At 44.4% G+C, this 27966-nt stretch overlaps 1 protein-coding gene across 1 annotated transcript in view; it reads left to right on the top strand.

The window, feature by feature from the left end:
• The window catches only part of LOC126175156 (zinc carboxypeptidase-like), a 61935-nt gene extending 34959 nt beyond the window's left edge, over positions 1-26976 (top strand). Inside the window, exons 7-10 of the mRNA XM_049921733.1 lie at positions 1191-1275; positions 10438-10640; positions 11408-11492; positions 26721-26976. Coding sequence (XP_049777690.1) covers positions 1191-1275; positions 10438-10640; positions 11408-11492; positions 26721-26929 — 582 coding nt within the window. The 3' untranslated portion in view covers positions 26930-26976. The remainder of the gene's footprint in view (positions 1-1190; positions 1276-10437; positions 10641-11407; positions 11493-26720) is intronic.
• Positions 26977-27966: the final 990 nt, after the last annotated feature.

The raw sequence follows: 27966 nt of genomic DNA, 5'->3' as shown, positions 1-27966 counted from the left end.
ATATTAGAAGGTATTGCACGACTTTTGTTATCTCGGTGTACGATACCTAACTATACTGTTGTGTTCACCAGCTGAAGGAGATGCTGAAATAGCTAGACTTACATTGTTCGCCTGTCTGTTTCGCCTCTGTGGTATTCTTAGCTTAAGTGACTGACGTTCTGCACAGACACCACCCAAAACTTTGGCATCAGTCTTTTTCTCGAATGAAATACGAAAATGCATTGATATATTATTACTATATAAGATTCCTCGTAAGCACTGTCGAGAGATAAAGTCATGTATACTCGTTGTTGTTCATCAAGTACAGGTGCAATTCGATGAGTAGATGGAAAAAGATTTTTCCGATCCTGCGCGAATTCTGAATCAATTCCCGACCGTGTCCTAATTTCGAATCACTGGAGTCGTAGATACTGAAGCACGTCCAACATATATTGCTTAATAGCACAGCTGAACAAAACTCATATAGCTCAATTTTGCTACGTTTCACAGCAAAATTCGTCTCTGTAGTATCCACTCTCGACTTTCTACCCTTAAACCGACTGTTTGCACACTCGGAAAGATCGTTCGATTCATATCGTATCGCTCAATGCACAGAATTCACCTGTGACGTAATCTACACTAAGCCGGAGCCAACGAGGTATACTGATCCCATGGTGTACGTCACAGCGTGTGCACTACAGATATTAACTAGTCTGGGCAATTAAATACACTCCCACTCTCGGTCACTAATGACAACGTTAAGACATTATTGGGTATTTTATCATCGGCATACAGATCTCTCGCCTGGCCCTCGACGTAGCCGAGTGTTCGCGAAGTACGTCGGGCAAGGCGACTAGTTTGATGTCACAGGTCCGTCTCACGGCCCGGATTCCCCGTGGATCCAACACTAGCCGTACGCACCGAATGCTTTGTCCCATGAACAACACCAGCCGCTAGTCGCACTGCACGGCGCTGCCTAACGCACACCTGTACGGCGCGGCCTAATGCACGCATTCCCATGGTAAACTCTGCAATGAACAGTGGGCAACGGGAACACGACGTTACAGGGTAGAACATGATGGAGTCTGACAGTGATGTTGGTCACAACCTGCTGGGTTCTTGAATGGCTAATGTATGTATGTAATTTATGCCCGGTGTATGTATGTATTACAATGGTATTCATTTCTTCTCGTTGTTTATTTCTTTTTCAGAACCGAATGTGGCGCAAGACGCGTAAGCCGTACAATCTTTGCGTCGGTGCCGACCCTAACCGCAACTGGGACTTCCACTGGGCAGGTAAGCGGCCGGAGGGGCAGCTAATGCGTCGCTGTAAAATTTTTACAGCGTTATCGGCAGTGTATAACGTCCTTAAGTAATTATTAATAACTTACTATGGTTTTTGCAGTCTTATCAGCCGCCATAGAAAATACCTGAGCGGAGCCAGTTCGAGCCCTAGTCCGACAGTTTCCTGAATGCGTTACATCAGTGTTATAGTCGCTGAACGATAAATACTATAAAGCAATATCGTTTTGATAAAGGAAACCAAAAAATTAAAAGTGAGGTGTGTAGGTTGTAGAACGCAGCTTACGATATTCCGGAACTGGAAGTATTTACAGTATTCTGTGGTGTCACCGCCAGACACCACACTTGCTAGGTGGTAGCTTAAATCGGCCGCGGTCCATTAGTACATGTCGGACCCGCGTGTCGCCGCCATCAGTACTTGCAGACCTAGCGCCACCACATGGCAGGTCTAGAAAGACGGACTAGCACTCGCCCCAGTTGTTCGGACGACATTGCTAGCGACTAGACGTACGAGGCCTTCCTCTCATTTGCCGAGAGACAGTTAGAATAGCCTTCAGCTAAGCACATGACTACGACCTAGCAAGGCGCCATTAGCCTTACCTACTTTGAGAGTTATAGTATAAATGTCTCAAGAAGAACGCTGTATTCATCAGAGAATAAAAGTTAAGTATAAAGCAACTACGTACTTTTCTTGCTACCATTCAATAGTTATCCTGTTTCAGACTTCACGCCCGTCTGCATTAGTTAGCGTGCCTTTCGGCTACCTCCGAGTGGTGTGGCTGTCTTGCTACGCCACAACATATTCATTGTACGTTATTTTACACTTAGCGTTGTAGAAATTTTTATTCTGTTACTACAGTTTCTACATTATGCCTTTGTTAAACGTAATTAATGCCGTGTAAGTTATAAGTAATATGAGTGGTCACACCTGCTGCCTCCATTGCTGCAAAGTGGAGCACGACCCTACACGGTATCGCTACAAATAACTTGACAACTTATGTCTGTGGCGTCAGATGGCGTCTTATTACTTATGTCTGACAATAGGGTAACGCCGAAACTGTAACAGTAGAATAAAAAGTTCTACTGCTATAAGCTGAATATGCATCTTTTCAACAGTTCACACGGGCTCCAGACATGTGTTGCAAGAAGTTAATACGCCGATGAGCCAAGTCATTATGACCACTGCCTACCGTGAGGTTGTATGCTGCCTGGTGCCACTGAAGGCACGTGACGCGGTAAGAGAAGTACACTACGTGATCTAAAGTATCCGTGGCGCCCTCCATCGGTAATGCTGGAATTCAATATGGTGTTGGTCCACCCTTAGCCTTGATGACAGCACTCTCGCAGGCATACATTCAATAAGTTCCTGAAAGGTTTCTTGGGGAATGGCATCCCATTCTTCACGTAGTGCTGCACTGAAGAGACGTATCGATGTCGATCGGTGAGGCTGCCACGAAGATGTCGTTCCAAAACATCCAGAAGGTGTTCAGTCACAGACTCTGTGCAGGCCTAGTCCACTACAGGGACGTTATTGTCGTGTAACTCTTCAGCCACAGGCCGTGCACTATGAACAGGTGCTTGATTGTATTGAAAGATGCAATCGCCATCCCGGAATTGCTCTTCGATAGTGGGAAGCGGGAATATGCTTAAAACATTAATGTAGGCCTGTGCTGTGACAGTGGCACGCAAAACAACAAGGGGTGCAAGCCTCCTCCATGAAAAACACGTCCACACCGTAACACAACTGCCTCCGAATTTGACTGTTGACACTACAAACGCTGGCAGCCGATGTTCACCGGACAGTCCCCATACCCACATCCTGCCATCGGATCGCCACATTGTGTAACGTGATTCGTCAGTCCACACAACGTTTTTCCACTGTTTACGCTCCTTACACCAAGCGAGGCGTCGTTTGGCATTTACCGGCGTGATGTATGGCTTATGAGCAGCTGCTCGACCATCAAATCCAAGTTTTCTCAACTCCCACCTTACTGTCATAGTACTTGCAGTCGATCCTGATGCAGTTTGGAATTCCTGTGTGATGGTCTGGATAGATGTATGACTATTACACATTACGACACTCTTCAACTGTCGGCGGTCTCTGTCAGTCAACAGACGAGGTCGGCCTGTAGGCGTTTGTGCTGTACGTGTCTGATCACGTTTCCACTTCACTATCGCATCGGAAACAATGGACCTAGGGATGTTTAGGAGAGCGGAAATCTCGCGTACAGACTTATGAGACGAGTGACACCCAATCACCTGACCACTTCCGAAGTCAGTGAGTTCCTCGGGGCGCTCCATTCTGCTCTCTCTCGATAAATATGGACTACTGAGGTTGCTGAAATGGAGTACCTGGCCGTATGGCATCTCCCGCTTTGCCTATGAGTGGACATGTGGCCGCTCCTTCAGCAAGGTCCGAGCAGACACACGGGGGTAGGGGTTTATTAGTGATTGGGAGCCCCAACGTTAGGCGGGTGATGGAGCCCCTTAAGGAAATAGCGGAAAGATCGGGGAAGAAGGCCAGTGTTCACTCTGTCTGCTTGCCGGGAGGTCTCATCCGAGATATGGAGGAGGCCCTGCCGGCGTCGATAGAGATCACTGGGTGCACCCGACTGCAAATTATTGCTCTGTCGGCACCGATGACTCCTGCCGTCTGGGTTCAGAGGTAATCCTCAGTTCATACAATCGGTTGGCGGAGTTGGTGAAGGCGGAAAGCCTCGCTCGCAGGGTGGAAACTGAGCTAACTATTTGTAGTATCGTTCTCAGAACCGATCGTGGTCCTCTGGTTTGGAGCCGAGTGGAAGGCCTAAACCAGAGGTTCAGACGATTCTACGGATATCTGGGGTGCAAATTTCTTGACCGCCGCTATCGGGTGGAGAAATGTAGGGTTCATCTGAATAGGTCAGTCGTGCACTACGCGGAGGAAGCGGGTACAAGGGTAGCGGAGTACGTGCGGACTGCACATGTGGACTTTTTAGGTCAGAGAATTCCCTCCCTAGGCCCGACAAGACGCCTTCTGAGACAAGGTAGCAGCAGGCAAAACGCAACAGGGAATAACAATATTAATGTGGTAATATTATGGAAATGGAAGAGGATGTAGATGAAGATGAAATGGGAGATACGATACTGTGTGAAGAGTTTGACAGAGCACTGAAACACCTGAGTCGAAACAAGGCCCCCGGAGTAGACAACATTCCATTGGAACTACTGACGGCCTTGGGAGAGCTAGTCCTGACAAAACTCTACCATCTGGTGAGCAAGATGTATGAAACTGGCGAAATACCCTCAGACTTAAAGAAGAATATAATAATTCCAATCCCAAAGAAAGCAGATGTTGACAGATGTGGAAATTACCGAACAATCAGTTCAAAATACTAACACGAATTCTTTACAGACGAATGGAAAAACTAGTACAAGCCAACCTCGGGTAAGATGAGTTTGGGTTCCGTAGAAATATTGGAACACATGAGGCAATACTGACCTTACGACTTATCTTAGAAGAAAGATTAAGTAAAGAAAAACGTACGTTTCTAGCATTTGTAGACTTAGAGAAAGCTTTTGACAATGTTGACTGGAATACTCTCTTTCAAATTCTTAAGATGGCAGGGGTAAAATACAGGGAGCGAAAGGCTATTTACAATTTGTACAGAAACCAGATGGCGGTTATAAAAGTCGAGGGACATGAAAGGGAAGCAGTGGTTGGGAAGGGAGTAAGACAGGGTTTTAGGCTCTCCCCGATGTTATTCAATCTGTATATTGAGCAAGCAGTAAAGGAAACAAAAGAAAAATTCGGAGTAGGTATTAAAATCCATGGAGAAGAAATAAAAACTTTGAGGTTCGCCGATGGCATTGTAATTCTGTCAGAGACAGCAAAGGACTTGGAATAGCAGTTGAACGGAATGGATGGAGTCTTGAAGGGAGGATATAAGATGAACATCAACGAAAGCAAAACGAGGATAATGGAATGTAGTGGAATTAAGTGAGGTGACGCTGAGGGAATTAGATTAGGAAATGAGACACTTAAAGTAGTAAAGGAGTTTTGCTATTTGGGCAGCAAAATAACTGATGATGGTCGAAGTAGAGAGGATATAAAATGTAGACTGGCAATGGCAAGGAAAGCGTTTCTGAAGAAGAGAAATTTGTTAACATCGAGTATAGATTTAAGTGTCAGGAAGTCATTTCTGAAAGTATTTGTATCGAGTGTAGCCATGTATGGAAGTGAAACATGGACGGTAAATAGTTTGGACAAGAAGAGAATAGAAGCTTTCGAAATGTGGTGCTACAGAAGAATGCTGAAGATTAGATGGGTAGATCACATAACTAATGGGGAAGTATTGAATAGGATTGGGGAGAAGAGAAGTTTGTGGCACAACTTGACCAGAAGAAGGGATCGGTTGGTAGGACATGTTCTGAGGCATCAAGGGATCACCAATTTAGTATTGGAGGGCAGCGTGGAGGGAAAAAATCGTAGGGGGAGACCAAGAAATGAATACACTAAGCAGATTCAGAAGGATGTAGGTTGCAGTAAGTACTGGGAGATGAAGAAGCTTGCACAGGATAGAGTGGCATGGAGAGCTGCATCAAACCAGTCTCATGACTGAAGACCACAACAACAACAATAGTAAACTGCAGGAGTGTCTATAGAAAGGCCCCACAACTGCTCTCATTAATAAACCGTCACAATGCCCACATAGTACTAGGGATGGAAAGGTGGCTGAAACCAGATGTAAACAGTAATGAAATTCTAAACTCAGATTGGATTGCATACTGCAGAGACAGGCTGGTAGTGAAGGGGGAGGCGTGTTTATAGCGATAAGAAGTGCAATAGTGTCGAAGGAAATGGACGGAGATCCGAAATGTGAAATAATTTGGCTGAAGGTCACGGTTAAAGCAGGCTCAGACATTGTAATAGGATATATCTATAGCCCCCCTGGCTCAGGAGCTGTTGTGGCAGAACACCTGAAGGAAAATTTGGAAAATATTACGAGTTGATTTCCCGACCATGTTATGGTTCTGGGTGGGGATTTTAATTTACCAGATATAGACTGGGAGACTGAAACGTTTATAACGGGTAGCAGGGACAAAGAATCCACTGAATTTTTTAAAACTGCGTTATCTGAAAACCACCTTGAGCCGTTCAACAGAGAACCTACTCGTGGCGATAAGATATTAGACCTTCTGATGACAAACAGACCCGAACTATTTGAAACAGTTAACGCAGAACACGAAATCAGGGATCATAAAGCGGTTACTGAATCGATGATTTCATCCGTAAATAGAAATATTAAAAAAGGTAGGGAGACTTTTCTGTTTAGCAAAAGTGACAAAAAGCAGATTTCAGAGTACTTGACGGCTAAACACAAAAGTTTTATCTCAAGTACAGATATTATTGAGGATCAGTGGACAAAGTTCGAAACTATCGTACAATATGCGTTAGCTGAGTATGTGCCAAGCAAGATCGTAAGAGATGGAAAAGAGCCACCGTGGTACAACAACCGAGTTAGAAAACTGCTACAGAAGCAAAGGGAACTTCACAGCAAACATAAACATAGCCAAAACCTTGCAGACAAACAAAAATTACACGTAGCGAAATGTAGTGTGAGGAGGGCTATGCGAGAGGAGTTCAACGAATTCGGAAGTAAAGTTCTATGTACTGACTTCGCAGAAAATCCTAAGAAATTTTGGCCTTATGTCAAAGCGGTAGGTGGATCAAACCAAAATGTCCAGACACTCTGTGACCAAAATGGTACTGAAACAGAGGATGACAGACTAAAGGCCGAAATGCTAAATGTCTTTTTCCAAAGCTGTTTCACAGAGGAAGAGTGCCCTGTAGTTCCTTGTGTAGATGGTCGCTCAGATGACAAAATGGTAGATATCGAATTATATGACAGAGAGATAGAAAAACAATTAAAATTGCTCAAAAGAGGAAAGGCCGCTGGACCTGATGGGATACCAGCTCGATTTTACACAGAGTACGCGAAGGAACTTGTCCCCCTTCTTGCGGCGGTGCACCGTAGGTCTCTAGAAGAGCAATTGGAAAAGGGCACAGGTCATCCCCGTTTTCAAGAAGGGACGTCGAACAGATGTGGAGAACTATAGACCTATATCTTTAACGTCGATCAGTTGTAGAATTTTGGAACACGTATTTTGTTCGAGTATAATGACTTTTCTGGAGACTAGAAATCTACTCTGTAGGAATCAGCATGGGTTTCGAAAAAGAGGATCGTGTGAAACCCAGCTCGCGCTATTCGTCCACAAGAGTCAGAGGGCCATAGACACGGGTTCCCAGGTAGATGCCGTGTTTCTTGACTTCCGCAAGGCGTTTGATACAGTTCCCCACAGTCGCGTAATGTACAAAGTAAGAGCATGTGGACTATCAGACCAATTGTGTGATTGGATTGAAGAGTTCCTAGATAACAGAACGCAGCATGTGATTCTCAATGGAGAGAAGTCTTCCGAAGTAAGAGTGATTTCAGGTGTGCCGCAGGGGAGTGTCGTAGGACCGTTGCTATTCACAATATATATAAATGACGTTGTGAATAACATCGGAGGTTCACTGAGGCTTTTTGCGGCTGATGATGTAGTATATCGAGAGGTTGTGACAATGGAAAATTGTACTGAAATGCAGGATGATCTGCAAAGAATTGACGCATGGTACAGGGAATGGCAGTTGAATCCCAATGTAGACAAGTGTAATGTGCTGCGAATACGTAGAAAGATCCTTTATCATTTGGCTACAATATAGCAGGTCAGAAAATGGAAGCAGTTAATTCCATAAATGGTCTGGGAGTAGGCATTAGGAGTGATTTAAAATGGAATGACCATATAAAATTAATCGTCGGTAAAGCAGATGCCAGATTGAGATTAACTGGAAGAATCCTGAGGAAATGCAGTCCGAAAACAAAGGAAGTAGGTGACAGTACACTTGTTCGCTCACTGCTTGAATACTGCTCACAGGTGTGGGATCCGCATCAGATAGGGTTGATAGAAGATTTAGAGAAGATCCAACGGAGAGCAGCGCGCTTCGTTGCAGGATCATTTAGTAATCGCGAAAGCGTTACGGAGATGATAGATAAACTCCAGAAGAAGACTCTGCAAGGGAGACACTCGTAGCTCGGTACGGGCTTCTGTTGAAGTTTCGAGAACATACCTTCACCGAGGAGTCAAGCAGTATATTGCTCCCTCCTACGTATATCTCGCGAAGAGACCATGAGGATAAAATCAGAGAGATTAGAGCCCACACAGAGGCATACCGACAATCCTTCTTTCCACGAACAATACGAGACTGGAATAGAAGGGAGAACCTATAGAGGTACTGAAGGTACCCTCCACCACACATCGTCAGGCGGCTTGTTGAGTATGGATGTAGATGTAGATGTAGAAGAGGCAGCACACTGCACCTAATATGAAAAGGTATGTTTTTCGGAGCGTCCGGATACTTTTGATCACGTAGTGCATATGAGCGGAGCGGACACAAATGGGGCGTCGTTCTTGCGACGATAGGTGGCGCAGTTGCGGAAATCCGCCGACTTAAGCGACTCTGACAAAAGCCAGAGTGCTGTTGCCCTGCGTCCAGGAGCGAGCATCTCGGGAACCACGAAGAAGATCGGCTTTTCGCGTGCTACTGTCGGGGGCATTTATGGAACTGTTGAAGAACGCAGAAATTAGGCGTAGCCGACAAGAAGTTGGATATCCGTGCCTCATCACAGAACATAGTGACCAGAAGCTCGCCCGCTCCCTAAAAGATCTGACGACGGGACACAGTGCTGATGCAGGAACAAGTGTTTGGGAACATACCGTTCAGCGTACGGTGTTGAACATGATGATCCGCAGTGGAGGATCCCTACGTGTTCCCATATTGGCCCAACAATATCGTCAGTTATGATTATAGGGGGAAAGGAATCATCAAGATTGGACCGCGGATAAACGGAATCGTACCACCTGTTTAGATGAATCTAGTTTATTTTTACAGCAGGCCGATGGTGGTGTCCAGTTACGCCGTCATCTAGGCGAATGGCTGGTCTAAACATGTGGCGCGCCAGGGACACAGGCCGGTGGGAGCACTATTATGTTATGGGGGACATTCACCTGGGCCTCCATGGGACCTATGGCGGTATTAGAAGCCATCGTGACAGTTGCGGACTATGTGAACATTTAGGGACCACTTGTAACCGCTTATGCTTGATGTCTTCCTCAGCAGCGACGGCATCTTCCAGGACGATAACTGTCAATGTCACAAGGCCAGAATCGTGCTACAATGGTTTGAGGAGCATGGTAGTGAACTCACGTTAAGGTCTTGGCCAGCAGATTCGGCTTATCTGAATTAGATGAAACCCAACTGTGACGCTATTGGACGCTAGCTCCACGCCCACAGACCAACCGCCAGTAAATTACGGGAAGTATTTAGTTTCAGACTTTTCCCAAAAAGCGTAACTCAGTGAGAGACTCAGCAATTGTTTATCTGACCTACATATCAAGTGAGGACGTGACGTTCGATGGTTGACTTCCTATTGGATGCTCTGTGCCATTAAATTCCTCTGAATGCACGCCATCCTTAACAACACAAAAATAGCACTACCGTGCACAAGCACTTTTCATAGTTTCCAGAGTTCGAGTCTCGGTCAGGCACACAGTTTTAATCTGCCAGGAAGTTTCACTTGTGTTTCAGATGTTACAGTCGTACTTCTTACGCTGTCAATGAGCAGTCTAAACCGTCTCCTTTAACCAATGAACAAATTTCCCTCCAAAAGCTCATCAGTTGGTTTTAAAATTTCGTTTTAGTTTATACTTCGGCATTTTATTGATTTCCCATGTCATGGGATAAATAGCGAAGTGTTTCTCATCTGATCGCCAAACTATCAAGTTTGGATGCGGCATCACAACCGGCTACAGTTAAACTAAGGTTTCGCAGGAATGTCAGAGTAGTTTCGGTGTGACCATTGGTGACGGCGGATCCCAGGCTTGCGGTTTGGCCGATGGCAGGAATGATTGCGTGAGAATGTGTCTGCGGCCCCGAAACCAGTCACGAAGAATGAAAGATAAGAATAGCTATGGCGAGTCTATTTCCATAAGAAATGCTTTGCTCAATGAATAGAACTTGCTTAATTAGCAACGCTCTGTAGTGCTGAAGACTGAGGAATAGCTGGATGTCCACAGAGGAGGGCGCCAGCTCCATCTCGTGCTCCGAGTCGTTCGCCGGGTCGGAGGCTTTCTCCGAGGTGGAGACCAAGACCCTGTCTGAGTTCATCACCGGGCTGGGCAGCGACCTGCAGGTCTACCTGAGCTTCCACAGCTACTCGCAGCTGCTCATGTACCCCTACGGCCTGTCCAGCGTCGTCGCCGACAACGCCGCCGAACTGGTGAGTGGTGCTGCAACTTCTGCTAACTTAAAAAGCTGTCTCAATCGGCACTAGACCCACACTCACACCAGTTACAGTATGACACTCAAGGCGATGGACATTTTAATATGTTCGGCCGAAGTGCAGAAACACCTAATTCAATGAAGGGATAGTATGTTGATACGTTCGTTTGCATGGCCATCCACAGCAGCAGCTGGTATGATAATTTTTTTCCATTTTTAATTTATTACAATTAAAGAGTATTTTTCGATAGACAAATTTCTCTTTTATTTATAAAGACTGTTCTGTTATCATTCTGGAAGTATGGATACTTAACGTACGTCTACATTTGTGTATTTATTAGATCAAAAACCATATTTCTTTAACAAAATGGCGCACAATATACTTACGTTGCTTTTCCCTCTTGTCTACTTACTCTGCAAACCACTGCAATTTCGGTCGTTTTTAGTTTGGTTGCACGTTTACTTTTGGCAAAGAGAAGGCGAAAACTCTAAACAAGAGGCACAAACATCGTAAGTATATTGGTTGATCATTTTATAAGCATACTATAAAAATACCAAAATATACAGACATATTTAATGTGTATCTCTCATTTCATAATGACAACAGAAGATACTTTATAATGAAAAGCGAAACGCATGTGTTCAATAATACTCTTTAATTGTAGTAACCTACAGGTGAAAAACGAATAACACAGCTGGAGATTTCTGTTGTAATATCTCAAAAATCGTATGTCAACACCAAGCAGACATTATTCTCTGTTACAGCAACAAATTGTTGAGAAAGCAGCCCAGGTTCTGGCAACCAGATACGGTACCCAGTACACTGTCGGCAGCATCGTCGACGCCATATGTAAGTATCGCATAGTGAGGCAACTACTATGTCTAATGAAACCAACCATGTATAAAGTACTTCATGAATTTAACAATACTGTCTCTAGATGGAGGTGATTTTCTCCGCCACGTTGATGGAAGACAAAAATGATTCATACCAACAGAATGTGTTCTCTCTCTAAGTCTCTCTATCTATCTGTCTATATTTTATACTTTTCGTAGACAGACAACTTTAGTCAGAACAAATATTTCTATTTCTTGAATCTGGACGTAAGAACTTTATTTCTCGAATGAGATCCAGTGGCGCCTGGCATCATAGGATTAGAAACGGTTTTCCCTTAACGGACGCTCCGTTCGAGAAAGAGCAAACTGTGGTGTCACCGCCAGACACCACACTTGCTAGGTGGTAGCTTAAATCGGCCGCGGTCCATTAGTACATGTCGGACCCGCGTGTCGCCACTGTCAGTACTAGCAGACCTAGCGCCACCACATGGCAGGTCTAGAAAGACGGACTAGCACTCGCCCCAGTTGTACGGACGACATTGCTAGCGACTAGACGTACGAGGCCTTCCTCTCATTTGCCGAGAGACAGTTAGAATAGCCTTCAGCTAATCACATGACTACGACCTAGCAAGGCGCCATTAGCCTTACCTACTTTGAGAGTTATAGTATAAATGTCTCAAGAAGAACGCTGTATTCATCAGAGAATAAAAGTTAAGTATAAAGCAACTACGTACTTTTCTTGCTACCATTCAATAGTTATCCTGTTCCAGAATTCACGCCCGTCTGCATTACATCGCGTGCCTTTCGGCTACCTCCGAGTGGCGTGGCTCTTGCTACGCCACAACAGTTTGGCGACGAGTCAACGTGTTCTTCCTACTTGTTTTGCTCTGAATTATTTGTGTCATGGCTTCGCCACAATCTCCAGATGTACTGTCCGAATTTTATCGCTTGCAGAATCAGCAGACGCAGGCGTTATTGGATGCCCTTGGCCAGCTCGTCCAGGGTCAACGTGCGCTGCAAAATGATGCGGCCGCCGCCGCGTCACAGCTGCCGCAGCCACCACATGCAGTTGCACCGCCATTCCGACCCTTCGATTCCACTAAAGAGACTTGGGCGGAGTATTCCCGCCAGCTGGCTTTTCATCTCGCCGCCTACAGAATTCAAGGTAACGAGCGGCAGCCTCACTTATTGTCTTGTGTCGGTGTGCAAACGTACCGTGTGATAGTGAAATTGTTTCCCCGACGCGACGTAGCTACACTGTCCTACGAAGAAATTGTGTCGGCTTTAGATGCCTATTTCAAAGAAACAGTTAATGTGGTTGCAAAACGGTATACGTTCTTTCGTACGAAACGTACGGCCGGTCAAACTAATAGGGAGTGGGTTGCAACTTTGCAAGGCCTTACTAGGGATTGTGAATTTCAGTGTGACTGTGGCCTTCCTTATTCAGATACAATGGTGCGTGATGCAATAGCACAGAACGTTTCTGATGTTCGCATAAGGGAACAGATTTTGAAACTAGTTAATCCCTCCCTTCAACAAGTGATAGACATATTGGATAGGCAAGACACACTTGACTGTGCTCAGGAATCTTTTGAAGCTTCGCCAGCAGTGTGTAACATTAACCGGCCCGCTGGACGCGCTGCGCGGCCCGGTAACCGGCCCTCGCGCACTTCGACGCAGCTGACGCCGCGCTCTAAACCAGGTGTGCCTCGCCAGCCCGCAAATGCAGTGAAATCATGCCCGCGGTGTGCTACTAGACATTCGCGTGAAAATTGCCCGTCACGCCAAGCTATTTGCTTTTACTGTCACAGGAAAGGACATGTTCAAAGTGTTTGCCAGAAAAAGCTTCGATCGGACACTGCCACCCGTTCCAGGCCCTTTGCTTCGCGCCGGAATCGAACCACGGACACTCAGGCTCGGGAACCTTCGCCCATGGACATTCATGTAGTTCATGCCACTCCGTCCAATGCTACTCTTTCTAACAGTGACTGTGTTCGTCCCACAAAACGTGTGCGTCGACGTCGACGGAAATCACGTCACGTCGCACGTGATTCTGTACCAGTGTCTGTTCAAGTTGCACATAACAGTCGCTCTTGTCGTCAGCAGGACAATAAACTCTTTGTAGATTTGGACTTTGCCGGACAAGTGATACCGTTCCAGCTCGATACCGGAGCTGCAGTTTCATTGCTCAATCACGCCACGTACAAACAACTGGGCGCACCGCCGTTGCGTGCCGCAAAAGTTCAGCTCACTAGTTATTCAGGACAGCATATCCCTGTGTTAGGACAGTGCAGCCTTCTTGCAACATACAAGGGACAAACAAAACTTGTGTCGTTTTACGTTCTTCGTTCTTCTGCTGCAGTGAACTTGTTTGGTTTAGATTTATTTCAATTGTTTAACTTGTCAAAGTCGCGGATCGAGGATCCGTTGGTTCGCAGATTTTTTGCTCACAAGGAGAGCCTTTTTGTACGACGTGGTGTTTTGTTGTTGCGTTCCGATAATGATCAGTCTAGGGTCGTGGTCCCACGTTCGTTACAGTCATTTGTCTTAAAGCTTCTCCACCAAGGACATTGGGGTATAGTGCGTACGAAACAACTTGCTCGTCAGCACTGTACTTGGTTCGGAATCGATGCTGCGATTACGAATATGTGCTCTTCTTGCATGGCGTGTGCCGAACAACAATCCGCACCGCCGCGGAAATTCTTTGCTTGGCCAAAAGCCACTTCCCCATGGCAACGCTTACATATAGATTTTGCTGGTCCATTCTGGAATGCTCGATGGTTGGTTGTTGTCGATTCCTTCAGTAATTTTCCTTTTGTTGTCCGGATGTCTTCCACGACGTCATCTGCCACCATCCAAGCGTTGTCTGCTATCTTTTGCATTGAAGGTCTTCCGCAGACTATTGTTTCTGACAATGGTCCACAATTCATGTCCGCAGAATTTCAGTCATTCTGCCAGGCCAATGGTATTCAACATCTGACATCCGCGCCGTTTTCGCCTCAGTCAAACGGTGCCGCTGAACGTTTGGTCCGGACTTTCAAGTCACAGATGTTGAAGTTGAAAGAGTCGCATTCTCGGGAGGACGCGTTGTTGCTCTTTTTGTCTTCGTATCGCTCTCAGCCCCGCGATGGTCGCTCGCCGGCTGAGTTGCTTCACGGTCGTCCTCATCGAACCTTGATGTCTTTGCTGCATCCGCCGCATCAGGTTCCTGTGCAGCGGCAGACTCCTGCTTTTGCTCCAGGCGACGTGGTATTGTATCGTAACTATCGCGGTTCACGGCGTTGGCTCGCAGGGCGCATTCTTCGCTGCCTCGGCCGCGCGATGTATTTGGTTATGGGGGCCTCTGGTGAGGTGCGTCGGCATCTCAATCAGCTGCGCCTCTGTCGTCGCCTGGGTTCTGCCGCTCCCCGTCTGCTTTCAGCGACGGAGCCGTCCAGTCAGCGCCCTGGGGACCCATCTACTGGCTCGCCTCATCCCCAGGTGTTACCGACGATGCCTTTCATTTTGCCTCATGGCGTCGCGCAGCCGCCGTCGCCGCAGCAGCCGCCGCCGGCGCCGCCCGCAGAGGACGCTTCGCTGCAGCCGCCGGGCGCCTCGCTGGGTCACGAGCCGCCGATCGCTTCCCGTGACCAGCTGTCCTCCGCCATGGAACTCTTGCCCGCTCCGGACCACATGGCGTCATCGCGCGTCGGCTACCCCGACGCAATGGAGGTCGACCCTGTCTCATTACGGGCGCATACGCCGCATGTTGACGTGCACCCTGGAGTAGGTTTCCAGGCGTTTCCTAGCTCCCCTCGGACCGAATGGCCGGGTGCGGGTGGCACAGCCTCGCCTGTTGTTAGGCTCCCCACCTCATCGCATACGTCAACATGGGGCCCTCCCCACGGCGGGCGGAAGCCTTATAACACGACCGTTCGCCGATTTGCGGGGGAGGAATGTGGTGTCACCGCCAGACACCACACTTGCTAGGTGGTAGCTTAAATCGGCCGCGGTCCATTAGTACATGTCGGACCCGCGTGTCGCCACTGTCAGTACTAGCAGACCTAGCGCCACCACATGGCAGGTCTAGAAAGACGGACTAGCACTCGCCCCAGTTGTACGGACGACATTGCTAGCGACTAGACGTACGAGGCCTTCCTCTCATTTGCCGAGAGACAGTTAGAATAGCCTTCAGCTAATCACATGACTACGACCTAGCAAGGCGCCATTAGCCTTACCTACTTTGAGAGTTATAGTATAAATGTCTCAAGAAGAACGCTGTATTCATCAGAGAATAAAAGTTAAGTATAAAGCAACTACGTACTTTTCTTGCTACCATTCAATAGTTATCCTGTTCCAGAATTCACGCCCGTCTGCATTACATCGCGTGCCTTTCGGCTACCTCCGAGTGGCGTGGCTCTTGCTACGCCACAACACAAACCACACCAGGCATACTCAAACTAATGAGAAGTAACTGACATGTTTAGTCAGCGGCCAGTACATGTGTTTCGTTTGCATGTTTCTCCAATGTAGGTGATACTATTTTAATCAGGCAGTACTTATTAACGTGGTGGCATCTACAGTAATTTCAACAAATTAGTGCAAAATCAGATGTCGGTACCAAAGGTGGATTCGTAGGTTTCATAGTACAGTCAAAGATCTAGTTACGTACGGAGTGTTCCATTTATCTGAGACCACACGCACAGTGGAGTAGATGGCGGATAACAAGCGCTCCGTCGCCTGGCGAATTAGATGCCGTGTCACGCGCCTACAAACGCAGTACTAAATTTAAAATATACTTAAATAAATTCTGTACTTGTCTATGTAATTCAAGGAAATGCTGGGCCGGACTGTCATTATTTTCCACGAATTTCTAACATCTACTTAAGAAATTATCAGTTTCTAAAAGAGAATTACATCTTGTGATGGATAATTTCTTAAGTAGATGTTGGAAATTCGTGGAAAATAATGACAGACCGGCCCAGCATTTCCTTGAATTACATATTAAAGTACAGAATTTATTTAAGTATGTTTTAAATTTAGTACTGTTTGGGCGTTTGCCCAAGTAACGTTTCAGCTCTTTGTACAAAGATGCAAGAAATTTGCGTTTGCTGTGCAAGACGTGTAAGAGGTTCTTAGATGAATCTTACAGATGATATGCTATGTCATCCAGATGGGCAGTGAACACTGTACTTAGTCGTTTGTGCTTCTTGTCATGAAAGCTTCCTGTTCCACGAAATTTATTCACTAATTTGTGAACTGCATCACGACTCGGAATTCGAGGACCTGGAGGCTTCTGTTCAAACAATCTCCCAACAATACTAGCGGGCTCTGCACACGCATACAAGTCGTCGTTGATGTGGAATGGAATAATTTGGCCTTGCCATTGTTGTGTTCACAGACTTCATTGTTACAATCGTGAAGTTCGTTTCACCGTTCGAATGACGCTGGCGGACAACGCGCGTAGTGCGACATTACAAAGGAGGCGCAGGACCCAGTCGACCGGCTTGCGCGGCTCCAGTGGCTGGCAAACACAACCACTGAGCGTGCGGTCATCAGATAAATGGAGGCCCCGTGTTCTCTAGGCTTCCTTTACTAAGCGGTACCAAAAAATGAAATCCTCGGGTAAGGATTTTTCAGTACGGTCTGTGTCCGTTTGTATTTACATATGGCTTGAAGTAGCCCATATACGTAATCTACAGCACCTGTTTAATATTAGTATTTCCTTTAATCTTATAGCAGTTACAGAAAGCAATTTAATTGTGAAAGTTAAATTTCTACCGTCCTTGGATGTTGGGTACGGACGAATGTAAATGCTGGGATATCATGGATTTAAGGAGCATCAGCCAACTGTTGGCCTTCAGCCGTTTTACAAGCTGTTTAAAATATTTAGAGTCAAAATTATGGAGATGGTCCTAAACTGACTGTTCTGACATGAGGAGCCAACTGTCGAGGTCTTTAATGAGACTAATAAATCATCTGTGATGTGCTCACAGCGATGGTGGCTGATTGGTTGTCTAAGGTGAAGCACTATAGGTCACCACTATAGTTGTCGAAGAAACATGCAAACATGCATTCAACACTTTCACGATCTATTTATTTGGTGTCAAGGATATTAATGTATGCTTACTTTTGTTAATGTCTTAGTCAGAAATACAATACGAAATAAAAGAAAAAAATGTTTCCCGTCGTTTCGTTTTCAAACACAGCAAAGGATGGGCCAACAGAGCAAAAAATTTAGAGTGTATTACTAATAAATTGGAAAACGTTAAAAGGGTGGTTTTAAAGCTTTGGATGTACTACATAGTCTCCTTACACTTGAATACAGCGTACAGAACGTTCAAACAAACACGTTTCAGAAAAGTGCTTCTTTGGGATGTTGCTCAGCTCACGTGTCACACTGGCTTGAATGTCAAATATTTCATCAAAGCGTTAAATCTTCATCTGAATTTCTGCGCTTTGACGTTTAGTGGTAGGTTCATAATTGATCACACTAAGTCTCATCATCCGCGATGCTTTTCTCCAGAAAAAAATTGTCCGCGATTTGTGTTTCGCTCAAGATTCGACAGGCGTCCGTGTCGCTGTTTCCGTTCGGGAGTCAAGGTGTGCTGGACAAACTCTGAACACACATGTCTGTTCTTCAAAACATAATCGAGAATGTATGAGCAGTTGAGTTAAAAATGTTGCTCCATTTCGATTTATGACACAACACCGCTGAGATACTACAGTCACATGCCCACCACTTAACATTGCTCGCAGCTGACTGGTCGAATGCACTTCGGTTTTTCACGGTTGTTACTTCAAGCTATCACCGTAGTTGCTGTGCTGACACCAGGAATAAAGCCAATCTCGGAACATTTTGGACGGACAGTACAAAGTGAAAGCTCTCCACAGAAACTACGCGACATACAGAAAAGAGACACACATCAGTGGGTAGAGCATCTCTTCAAGTTTGTAATTAACGTTACAGTTGGTTAGTATGCGTACCGTTTGTGACGTGACGAAGTCAATACGTGTGTGCCGTTCATTGACACGAATTGTCTGGGAAGACGCAACAGCAGACCACATTCTGAATCTGTTCACTGGGTTGCCTGTCTGCAGGCGCGAACTACTTCCGTCCTACAGTAAGGAGCCGGGGCTTAACTATACAGCTTGAAGAAAGCACAGCATACAAATTACAACATACAGGTGTAGTCTGTAGTTACAGGAATTCCGTAGACCTGTAGCAGGCTTCCCTTTATCAGTGGGACGTTGATACATAGCAATAACCTGCAGCAGATGAGGTGGTGAAAGGTGCAACAGGATGTAGTGCTAGAAAATCTGAATAAATGGAAAAAAAGTTTTTCCAGTGGTATCGTCGTCAGTGGAAGGAATTATCACTTAGGATAGAAATCTAGTAGAAACTTAGTCGTTCTTACTGACAGCTGGTTAAGTTTTCCGGCAAAGAATTCGCCTAGTAAAAATAGAGGAGATGGTGCTGCAAAGATGTGCACTTCCAAAGAATTTAGTGTAAACCTCTGACTCTTGTACTCATGAGTAAGATACGCAAATTCGGAGGGCCTCCGTCGTGATGGAATCAGATACACATATGGAGGGAGTTTTCTCTTTCATACGTACAGTGTACACTGGTATGGTCAAATGGGATTGAAACAGAAACCGATCAACTGACTGACTCCGTTACTACGTTCACTGTGAATCTATATTGACGCCTCTTCATTACCATAGTGCGGCCGTTGTCAATGACTGACTGATTATTGCGACTTTTGATCATTCTGTCCCTGGTGAAACAGATTTCATGTGAGAAAAATACCTAGGCAGGAATAAATATACCCTAACATGAAGCTCTGCATCATACGTTATCCCAAATCAGCGCATGGTCTGAAGTCATCATAATTTAAATATGGCACTTTGTGTGAATAGTAGGGATGAAGCGACAGGAAATATGGAAGTGGAAAGTGAAGATGCCGGTGCTTTTACTGAACATATTTAACTTCATGAGTTTCTTAGAAGTAGATACCTCTGGGGTTGCGAAGCAACTCAAACCGCTTGATACGGACAAGTCTTCAGGTCCAGATTGTATACCGATTAGGTTCCTTTCAGATTACGCTGATACAATAGCTCCCTACTTAGCAATCATATACAACCCCTCGCTCACCGATAGATCTATACCTACAGATTGGAAAATTGCGCAGGTCGCACCAGTGTTTAAGAAGGGTAGTAGAAGTAATCCATCAAACTACAGACCTATATCATTGACGTCGGTCTGCAGTAGGGTTTTGGAGCATATACTGTATTCAAACATTATGAATCACCTCGAAGGGAACGATCTATTGATACGTAATCAGCATGGTTTCAGAAAACATCGTTCTTGTGCAACACAGCTAGCTCTTTATCCGCACGAAGTAATGGCCGCTATCGTCAGGGGATCTCAAGTTCATTTCGTATTTCTAGAAATCCGGAAAGCTTTTGACACCGTTCCTCACAAGCGACTTCTAATCAAGCTGCTGGCCTATGGGGTATCGTCTCAGTTGTGCGACTGTATTCGTGATTTTCTGTCAAGAAGGTCGCAATTCGTAGTAATAGACGGCAAATCATCGAATAAAACTGAAGTGATATCAGGTGTTCCCCAGGGAAGCGTCCTGGGACTTTTGCTGTTCCTGATCTATATAAATGACCTGGGTGACAATCTGAGCAGTTCTCTTAAGTTGTTCGCAGATAATGCTGTAATTTACCGTCTAGTAAGGTCATCCGAAGACCAGTATCAGTTGCAAAGCGATTTAGAAAAGACTGCTGTATGGTGTGGCAGGTGGCAGTTGACGCTAAGTAACGAAAAGTGTGAGGTGATCGACATGAGTTCCAAAAGAAATCCGTTGGAATTCGATTACTCGATAAATAGTACAATTCTCAAGGCTGTCAATTCAACTAAGTACCTGGGTGTTAAAATTACGAACAACTTCAGTTGGAAAGACCACATAGATAATATCGTGGGGAAGGCGAGCCATAGGTTGCGTTTCATTGGCAGGACACTTAGAAGATGCAACAAGTCCACTAAAGAGACAGCTTACACTACACTCGTTCGTCCTCTGTTAGAATATTGCTGCGCGGTGTGGGATCCTTACCAGGTGGGATTGACGGAGGACATCGAAGGGTGCAAAAAAGGGCAGCTCGTTCTGTATTATCACGTAATAGGGGAGAGAGTGTGGCAGATATGATACGCGAGTTGGGATGGAAGTCATTAAAGCAAAGACGTTTTTCGTCGCGGCTAGATCAACTTGCGAAATTTCGGTCACCACTTTTCTCTTCCGAATGCGAAAATATTTTGCTGAGCCCAACCTACATAGGTAGGAATGATCACCAAAATAAAATAAGAGAAATCAGAGCTCGAACAGAAAGGTTTAGGTGTTCGTTTTTCCCGAGCGCTGTTCGGGAAAATATTTTGCTGAGCCCAACCTACATAGGTAGGAATGATCACCAAAATAAAATAAGAGAAATCAGAGCTCGAACAGAAAGATTTAGGTGTTCGTTTTTCCCGAGCGCTGTTCGGGAGTGGAATGGTAGATTGTATGATTGTGGTTCGATGAACCCTCTGCCAAGCACTTAAATGTGAATTGCAGAGGAATCATGTAGATGTAGATGTAGATCATTTATTAATAGATACCAAAAGTGAACTTCACACATCATTGCAATAGCGAACTCACGCTGGTTGATAAAAGCGTCTAGGTGTCGAAATATATTTATTACATGTAGCTGCAAGACAACGAACCTTTAGTCTTATAACTGACTTCAAAACGTATGTCTGTAATCTCTCATGCACATTATATTAAAACAACAAATAACAAAAACAGACACAGACATGTTATCTTATCAAAGCATAATCATACAGGAAAGAAGATAACTGAGTGCTAATGGCCAATATTAAAACTCAAAATTATTGAGACCAATGTTTTAGCAAACACTTTGAAGTGAATATTCACACAAGAGCATAAATGGCATGTACATCAATTCACTTGGGACACACTAGAGTGCCTTCATACTTAAATGCCACTGGTGCACTATGCTTAACATGTTCACATACGGGCGTGCCTTTGCGGCCGAGAGGTTCTAGACGCTTCAGTCTGGGACCGCGCGACCACTACGGTCGCAGTTTCGAATCCTGCCTCGGACATGGATGTGTGTAATGTCCTTAGGTTAGTTAGGTTTAAGTAGTTCTAGGTTTTAGGGGACTGATGACCTCAGATGTTAAGTCCCATAGTGCTCAGAGCCATTTGAACCATTTATTTTTGGACACATACAACTCTAGAAAAGAACGTACTGGTATGTTCAACCTTAACCTCAGGCACTTGGAAATCTCATTAAAGCTTGGAAGTTCTTCACAACACTTAAACACATGATTACAGACGCAATTACTTGACAGCTGAGTCTTAATATTAATTTTAACAAACAGGTTGGAAGGAGAACGAGACTTGACACGTCATAAGAGGGCCCCAGACTTCTGGGAGAGACCAGCGAACTGACACACGTAGTTTAACAAGACAATAGCTCACGAGCCGTAGGCAACGCCAAAAAATTCCACGTACAACATTAACATGATGTGGAAGACAGCCTCCTGTAGCGTCCTTAGTTGAGCATCATTTTAATGTCCGCGGAGCGTCGTACTCCAGGTACACACCAGCGAGAAAATGGCAAGCTGAAAGGTTCCTACGTTTGCTGGTGAATCCACAGCTTCCATGTGGGCGCTCTATAGCCTGTCCCGGACGCCCGTTGCCCCATAACGTCCGTGCGGTCCCCGTTCGCTGTGCGTAACACCGAGGTGGCAGACAAACGAACAGCCTGCAATCGGTGCGCGCATCTCAGGACTGCCCTCAGTGCTCAGGGGTTCCAGCCACAACTCCGCCACACAGGCCGGCCGCCACCTGAGTCAGTACAACGGACCACGTGTACGTGTCAGGCCGTCTACTGTGTGAGTTTGCTGCCCTCACCACTGATGATACACGCCGAAATTTGTGCAGGTTTTCCTAAAAGGTAACGTTAGCAACTGTGCACATATTAAATTTTCTTATCCGTCTTCATTGATTCAGCTGTGGCTTTTTGGTGAAATATTAGACGGTGATAAGCCAAAGCATTATGACCATTGTCCTCCTCGACGCTGGATGCCGCTTTGAGCATAACGGGCACACGACGCGGTAAAAAAGTATGTAAGAGGAGGAGACACTGATGGGGCATTGCGCTAGTGACGATATGTTCTACAAATGACAAAATCCATTGAGATAAGCGACTTTAACATATGGCACATTATTATCACGCGGAGCCTGTTATCGAGAATCTCTAAAACAGCGAAGCTAGTCAAATACTCACGAGGTACTGTCGTGAGCATCTGGGAAAAGAGGCAGAAGGACAATGAAACTACCACTAGGCTATAAATGGTTGAACGTCAACGTGGGTTAGGAGGCTTGCCTGATCTGTAAAGTGGGATAGATGGTGATTTGCCCTATCTCTGCCCAATAGCACACTGTTAATGGTACACCACTGAAGATGGAGCTCCGCAGTAGACCATCCCTACGTGTTCACACGTTGACTCTATGACATCGTCAATTACAATTGCAGTGGGCCTGGGACAATCACGTTTCGACCGTCGATCAATGGAAACGCGACGGCTCTTCGCGTGAATCACATTTTTGCTACACTAGGTCACTGGTCGTCTCCACAAAGCCCGCCATCGTGGTGACCGGTGGCTCGAAACGTACACCACGGCATTAACGCAGGCTAGTGGGAGCAGTATTATCCTGTGGGGCTGTGGGAGACGTTCTTCTGTGCCTGCTTGGGACGTATGGTAGTAATTGAAGACAAGCTGACAGTTGCGAACCATATGCGTTCATTCATGGTTGATTCTCCCCCGACGGCGATGTCAACTTTCTGCGGTATAATTGTCCGTGTCTCGGAGCCAGAACCGTGCAACAGTGGTTTGAGGAGCATCGTAGTGAACGCGAGTTGATGTGTTGGCGACCAAATTCGCCTGATGTAAATCCTATCGAAATCACCTGGGTCGCTACCGGATGCTATCAGCTCGTAAGCAAATGAGCGGCCCGTTATTTACGCAAATTACGTAACTTGTGCTTAGACATCTAATACTACGTACCTCCACACAGCTACCAACAAACTGTCGGATCCCTGATACGCAGAATCAATGATGTATTTCGTTCCAAAGACGGACAAACAAGCTATTAAGCAGGTGGTCATAACGTTTTCCCTCATCAGTGCATTAGCTAAACGTAATAAATTTTTAGCCTTGTTTCACAAATTTTATTATTACTATACGATCTAGTTTTAGGGTTATAAGGTTCTTTTCTAGCACGTAACTGATCCCGAGTATGAGAACCAAGATAAGATATACACGTCGTCTTTTTAAATCTCTCGATTCATAACTTGAAGTGCAAAAGTTACGTCTGTTGACAATTTTGACAAATTACATGTGGATTTAAAAAAAAATCCTTAAAACAGCATTTACATAATTCATTCGGATAGCATTTACAAAAATTATGACTAAAAATCCATTAGAGTAGAGCTATGTACATAAAAGCAAATTTTTGATTTGTGAATGAAGGCACCAAGCTTCTTCTTCTATGTAGGAGTTGCAATGTTGTCTACGAATGGTGAAAAACAATTGAGTTTATTCATTCAGTTTACGTATTTCGTAACGCTAGAATATGTAATTGCGTGAGCTTCACACTATTTCTTTCTATATGTAGGACTTCTAAATGTATTGTGTGTGTGTGTGTGTGTGTGGATTTCATTCACGCAATGTTTGTCAAAGGCTGAATCTGTATTCTTTAATCTCCAAATTCTGTGGCGTTTTCTGAGCCAAGAGCAGACTGACCTTCCACTCTGTCCAATACAGCGACACTGATACTCTCTGCTGATGATCTTACAAGCACTGCCTTCCACGATGTCTGGTTCTTTATGATTTCAATTGAATAGGCATCTTTCCTACTGTCTGTGGGACGTAGGAAAGTACTGAGAAACCCTATTATTTTAAAATACTGCTTAGGTTGTTTATTTATTTATTTACATTTATTTATTTAGCCATCCGTGGACATTTTAAAATGTATGGATGTTTTCAGTTGCGTACATTTACATATTTATACAGTTTGTTGTTACCTGTAGCTAAACATTGTGATGTATAAGTTATTTACAATCATTTTTGCTCCTTATCAAAATATTGTGAAACAAAAGCTATTTACAATCATTTTGTACTAAGGAAGTCACTTATAGTGTAAAAGCAGTGTTCCTGCAAAGACAATTTAAGATTCTTCAGAAGCGGTACATGTTATCTGTTTATTTTCTGCAGTAGTTTATTATACAGTTTTACACCTTCATACAAGAAGCTATTTTGAGTCTTCTGCTTATTCTTCCTGTCTAGGTGAAGACAGTGACTTGTTCTTGTACTATAGTTATGAAAACTGCTATTCGTGCTATAATTTTCTATATTTATCTTGATGTACACTACGGCTTGGAATATAAATTCACAAGGAACAGTTAGAATTTCTAACATTTTGAAAACTTCCCTGCAGTGGGCCCGTTACTGCTTTTTGTTATAAATCTTACTGCTCTCTTTTGTATTTTAAATACTGTTTGTAAATTCTGAGCACTGTTTCCCCAGAAAATAATACCATAACTGATTACTGAATGAACATAACTAAAGGATACACTTCTCAAACATTCACTACTGCATGCAGATACAAGGACAAGTGCATAACATGTTATGGATATCTTTTTCGAGAGTTTCATAGCACGTTCAGTCCACTTCATTTGGCTGTCAATGTGCAACCCTAAGAATTTTGTTGTGGGTAAATCATCTATGCAAATGTTATCTATTTTAAATTTAAGGAACTCTGTTTTCTGTTCATTCTAAAGCATATTGTATTTGTTTTCTTTACGTTGAGAATTACTTTGTTTTCCTGAGACCATTTGTGAACATCCCTCAGCACTTCAGTAGAATTTCCCAACTTTTGTGCTGATGTCTTACTGGTGATTACTATGTTGCTGTCACCCGCAAACAATATCTTCTCTCCATGCCTGATATGTTGCGGGAAGTCATTTATAAACACCAGAAATAATACAGGGCCTAGTACACTTCCTTGAGGGACCACAATATTGATATATTGTGGATCAGATATATGTTTCTCAATGTACTTTGATCCACTGGACACATGTGATATCTCTACTGACTGTACTCTGTTTTCTGGATATGAACGAAACCATTTGGGAACCACCCCCCTTACTCCTAGTGCCTCTAATTTATGCAACAGCTTCTGGTCAACTGTATCAAATGCCTTAGACAGGTCTAGTAAAAGGCCAGTTACATAGCTATTCTCATCTAGTGCTTCCAAAACTCCTTTTGTAAATTGTACTATTGCAGATTCTGTATCTCTACCAGGCCTGAAACCATGCTGGTCACTGCAGAGGAGGTTGAATTTACTTAGATAGCTCAAAAGCCTATTTTTCATTGTTGTTTCTATCACTTTGGAAAAGCATGACAATAGGGCTATTGGTCTGTAGTTCTCAACGTTTTCTACATCACCTTTCTTGTGAACTGGTAAAATTTTGGCATGCTTCAGACAGGGAAGCAACCAGTTTTGACGTATTCATTTATGATTTCTGTTAGTAGAGCTTTTATACAGTTTATGCATTTTTTCAGCACACACATTGGGATTTCATCTAAACCTGCCGAGTTTTTGTTCTTTAATTGTCCTACAACATTGCGTACTTCCTCCTCAGTAGTTGGAAGCAATACCACTGAGTTTGCTATATGCTTCTGTATTGGTTGATTAGCGTCTTTTGGAAAATTTTCTGTAAGTTCGTTGCAATGCTGCTAAAGTAGGTATTCACATAATTTGCTAATTCTTTCGGATTACTTTCTAAGTTTTTGATTTATGTGTTTGTGCGTCTCCTCTTTGACATTTTTCCCACAAAAGGTAAACTGCACTGTTTCCTTTTCGGTCTGTCCATGTCGTTCACTGGGTGCAATAGGGTTCTGACTTGCTTCTTCATGTTTTTACTTAGAACTTCATCAATGACTTTGGAATAAAATTTATTGCTTGTGGTATTGTTTTTACTTGAATTGAGTTTCTGTTCATAGTCTTTATGGGATACCATATGAATGCCTTGTGATTATCTACAAGACGCTCAGTGCAGAAACGATGGACTGCCGACCACTGAGTAGAAGGGCAGAAGGGCAGATGTCTGATTGTCTCTCTCTGGTTGTCAGACCCGGCGGCTGGCACTAGCATCGACTGGTCGATGGGTGCGCTGGGCCTGCGCTACTCGTTCGTGTGGGAGCTGAGGGACACTGGCCTTTACGGCTTCATTCTGCCCGCTGACCAGATCATCCCAACCAGTGAGGAGACCTTCGACAGCGTCCTGTCCGTCCTCGAGGATGTGCTGGCCGCTTCCCGCAGCAAGAAACAGCTCCACTAGAGACCCTTCTCCCCTGACTGTAACCAACGAAAAATAAACTAGGTTCCCCCTAAAAATTTGTGTTTCATTCACCTCTACTATTACCTTTCCATCTCCTAACGATCTCGACGAGATCTGATGACGTCTCTGCTGTGACGTAATACAGTAGACACCAATACTCGACGGCGATGCATCACTTTTTTGCTTATATCCTTATGGCGAAATAAGAGTCCTGGCAGTCAAAGCAGTTTTGGGGTAGGTGTTTCACGAATTACAGTTAACAACATAATATTATTTTGTGTACGCCTCTATGAAAACACCTCAGTCTTGCTACAGCCCTATAGAAGATTAACGTTTCATAATCAGTATCTGGTAACAACGTCTTCTTTCGCCGTACAAAGTATAGTACGTGTTCCCATTTAAAGAACGAAACATCGAAGGTCCTCGGTCTGCTCAGGAGGTGGGTAGAATGTGCATTAGGAATATGGCCTTCATATTGTACTGCAACAAACATTTTATTTCGTACGAATTAGTAGTTCCACTTCTCGTTTCTCTGTAGCTGAAGTTGACCGTGACTTTCCACTAAGTAGAAGTTCCCTCTGTGCGACAGAATTCTTTAAACACTAAGGTAGTGTGCTTCGAAATTTTTTTAACACGGATTCTGGATAGAAGCTACTTGTCCCCTGTTAGGGTTTGCAGAAGAATTGGAACGACAGAATAAATACAAAAACAAGCTAGAAATTTGCCAGAGAAAGAAACTAAAGAAAATCAATGAAGTAAGCACGAAAGTTACCGGCTGGAAAGTATGGTAGGCTAAGACTCATTGACAATGAAAAAGGTTTGGAGTCATTATATAGAAGAAATATATAAGACCCGAACGTACATGGACGGGTGTAATAAATTAGAAGAATTACAAAGTTAAAAGTTAAGAATGCCGCAGCAGATGTTAGGAAAATAATGGCACTGGGGACTGATATACTGAATGTTTTAGAACATTGTACACCACAAACACTAAAATTACTCACCAACGAAATTTGATCTCCAGGAATGTGACTTAG

The sequence above is a fragment of the Schistocerca cancellata genome, chromosome 3 (assembly GCF_023864275.1).
Source record: "Schistocerca cancellata isolate TAMUIC-IGC-003103 chromosome 3, iqSchCanc2.1, whole genome shotgun sequence".
Taxonomy (NCBI): Eukaryota; Metazoa; Arthropoda; class Insecta; order Orthoptera; family Acrididae; genus Schistocerca; species Schistocerca cancellata.
This window is presented reverse-complemented; position numbering and strand designations above follow the sequence as displayed.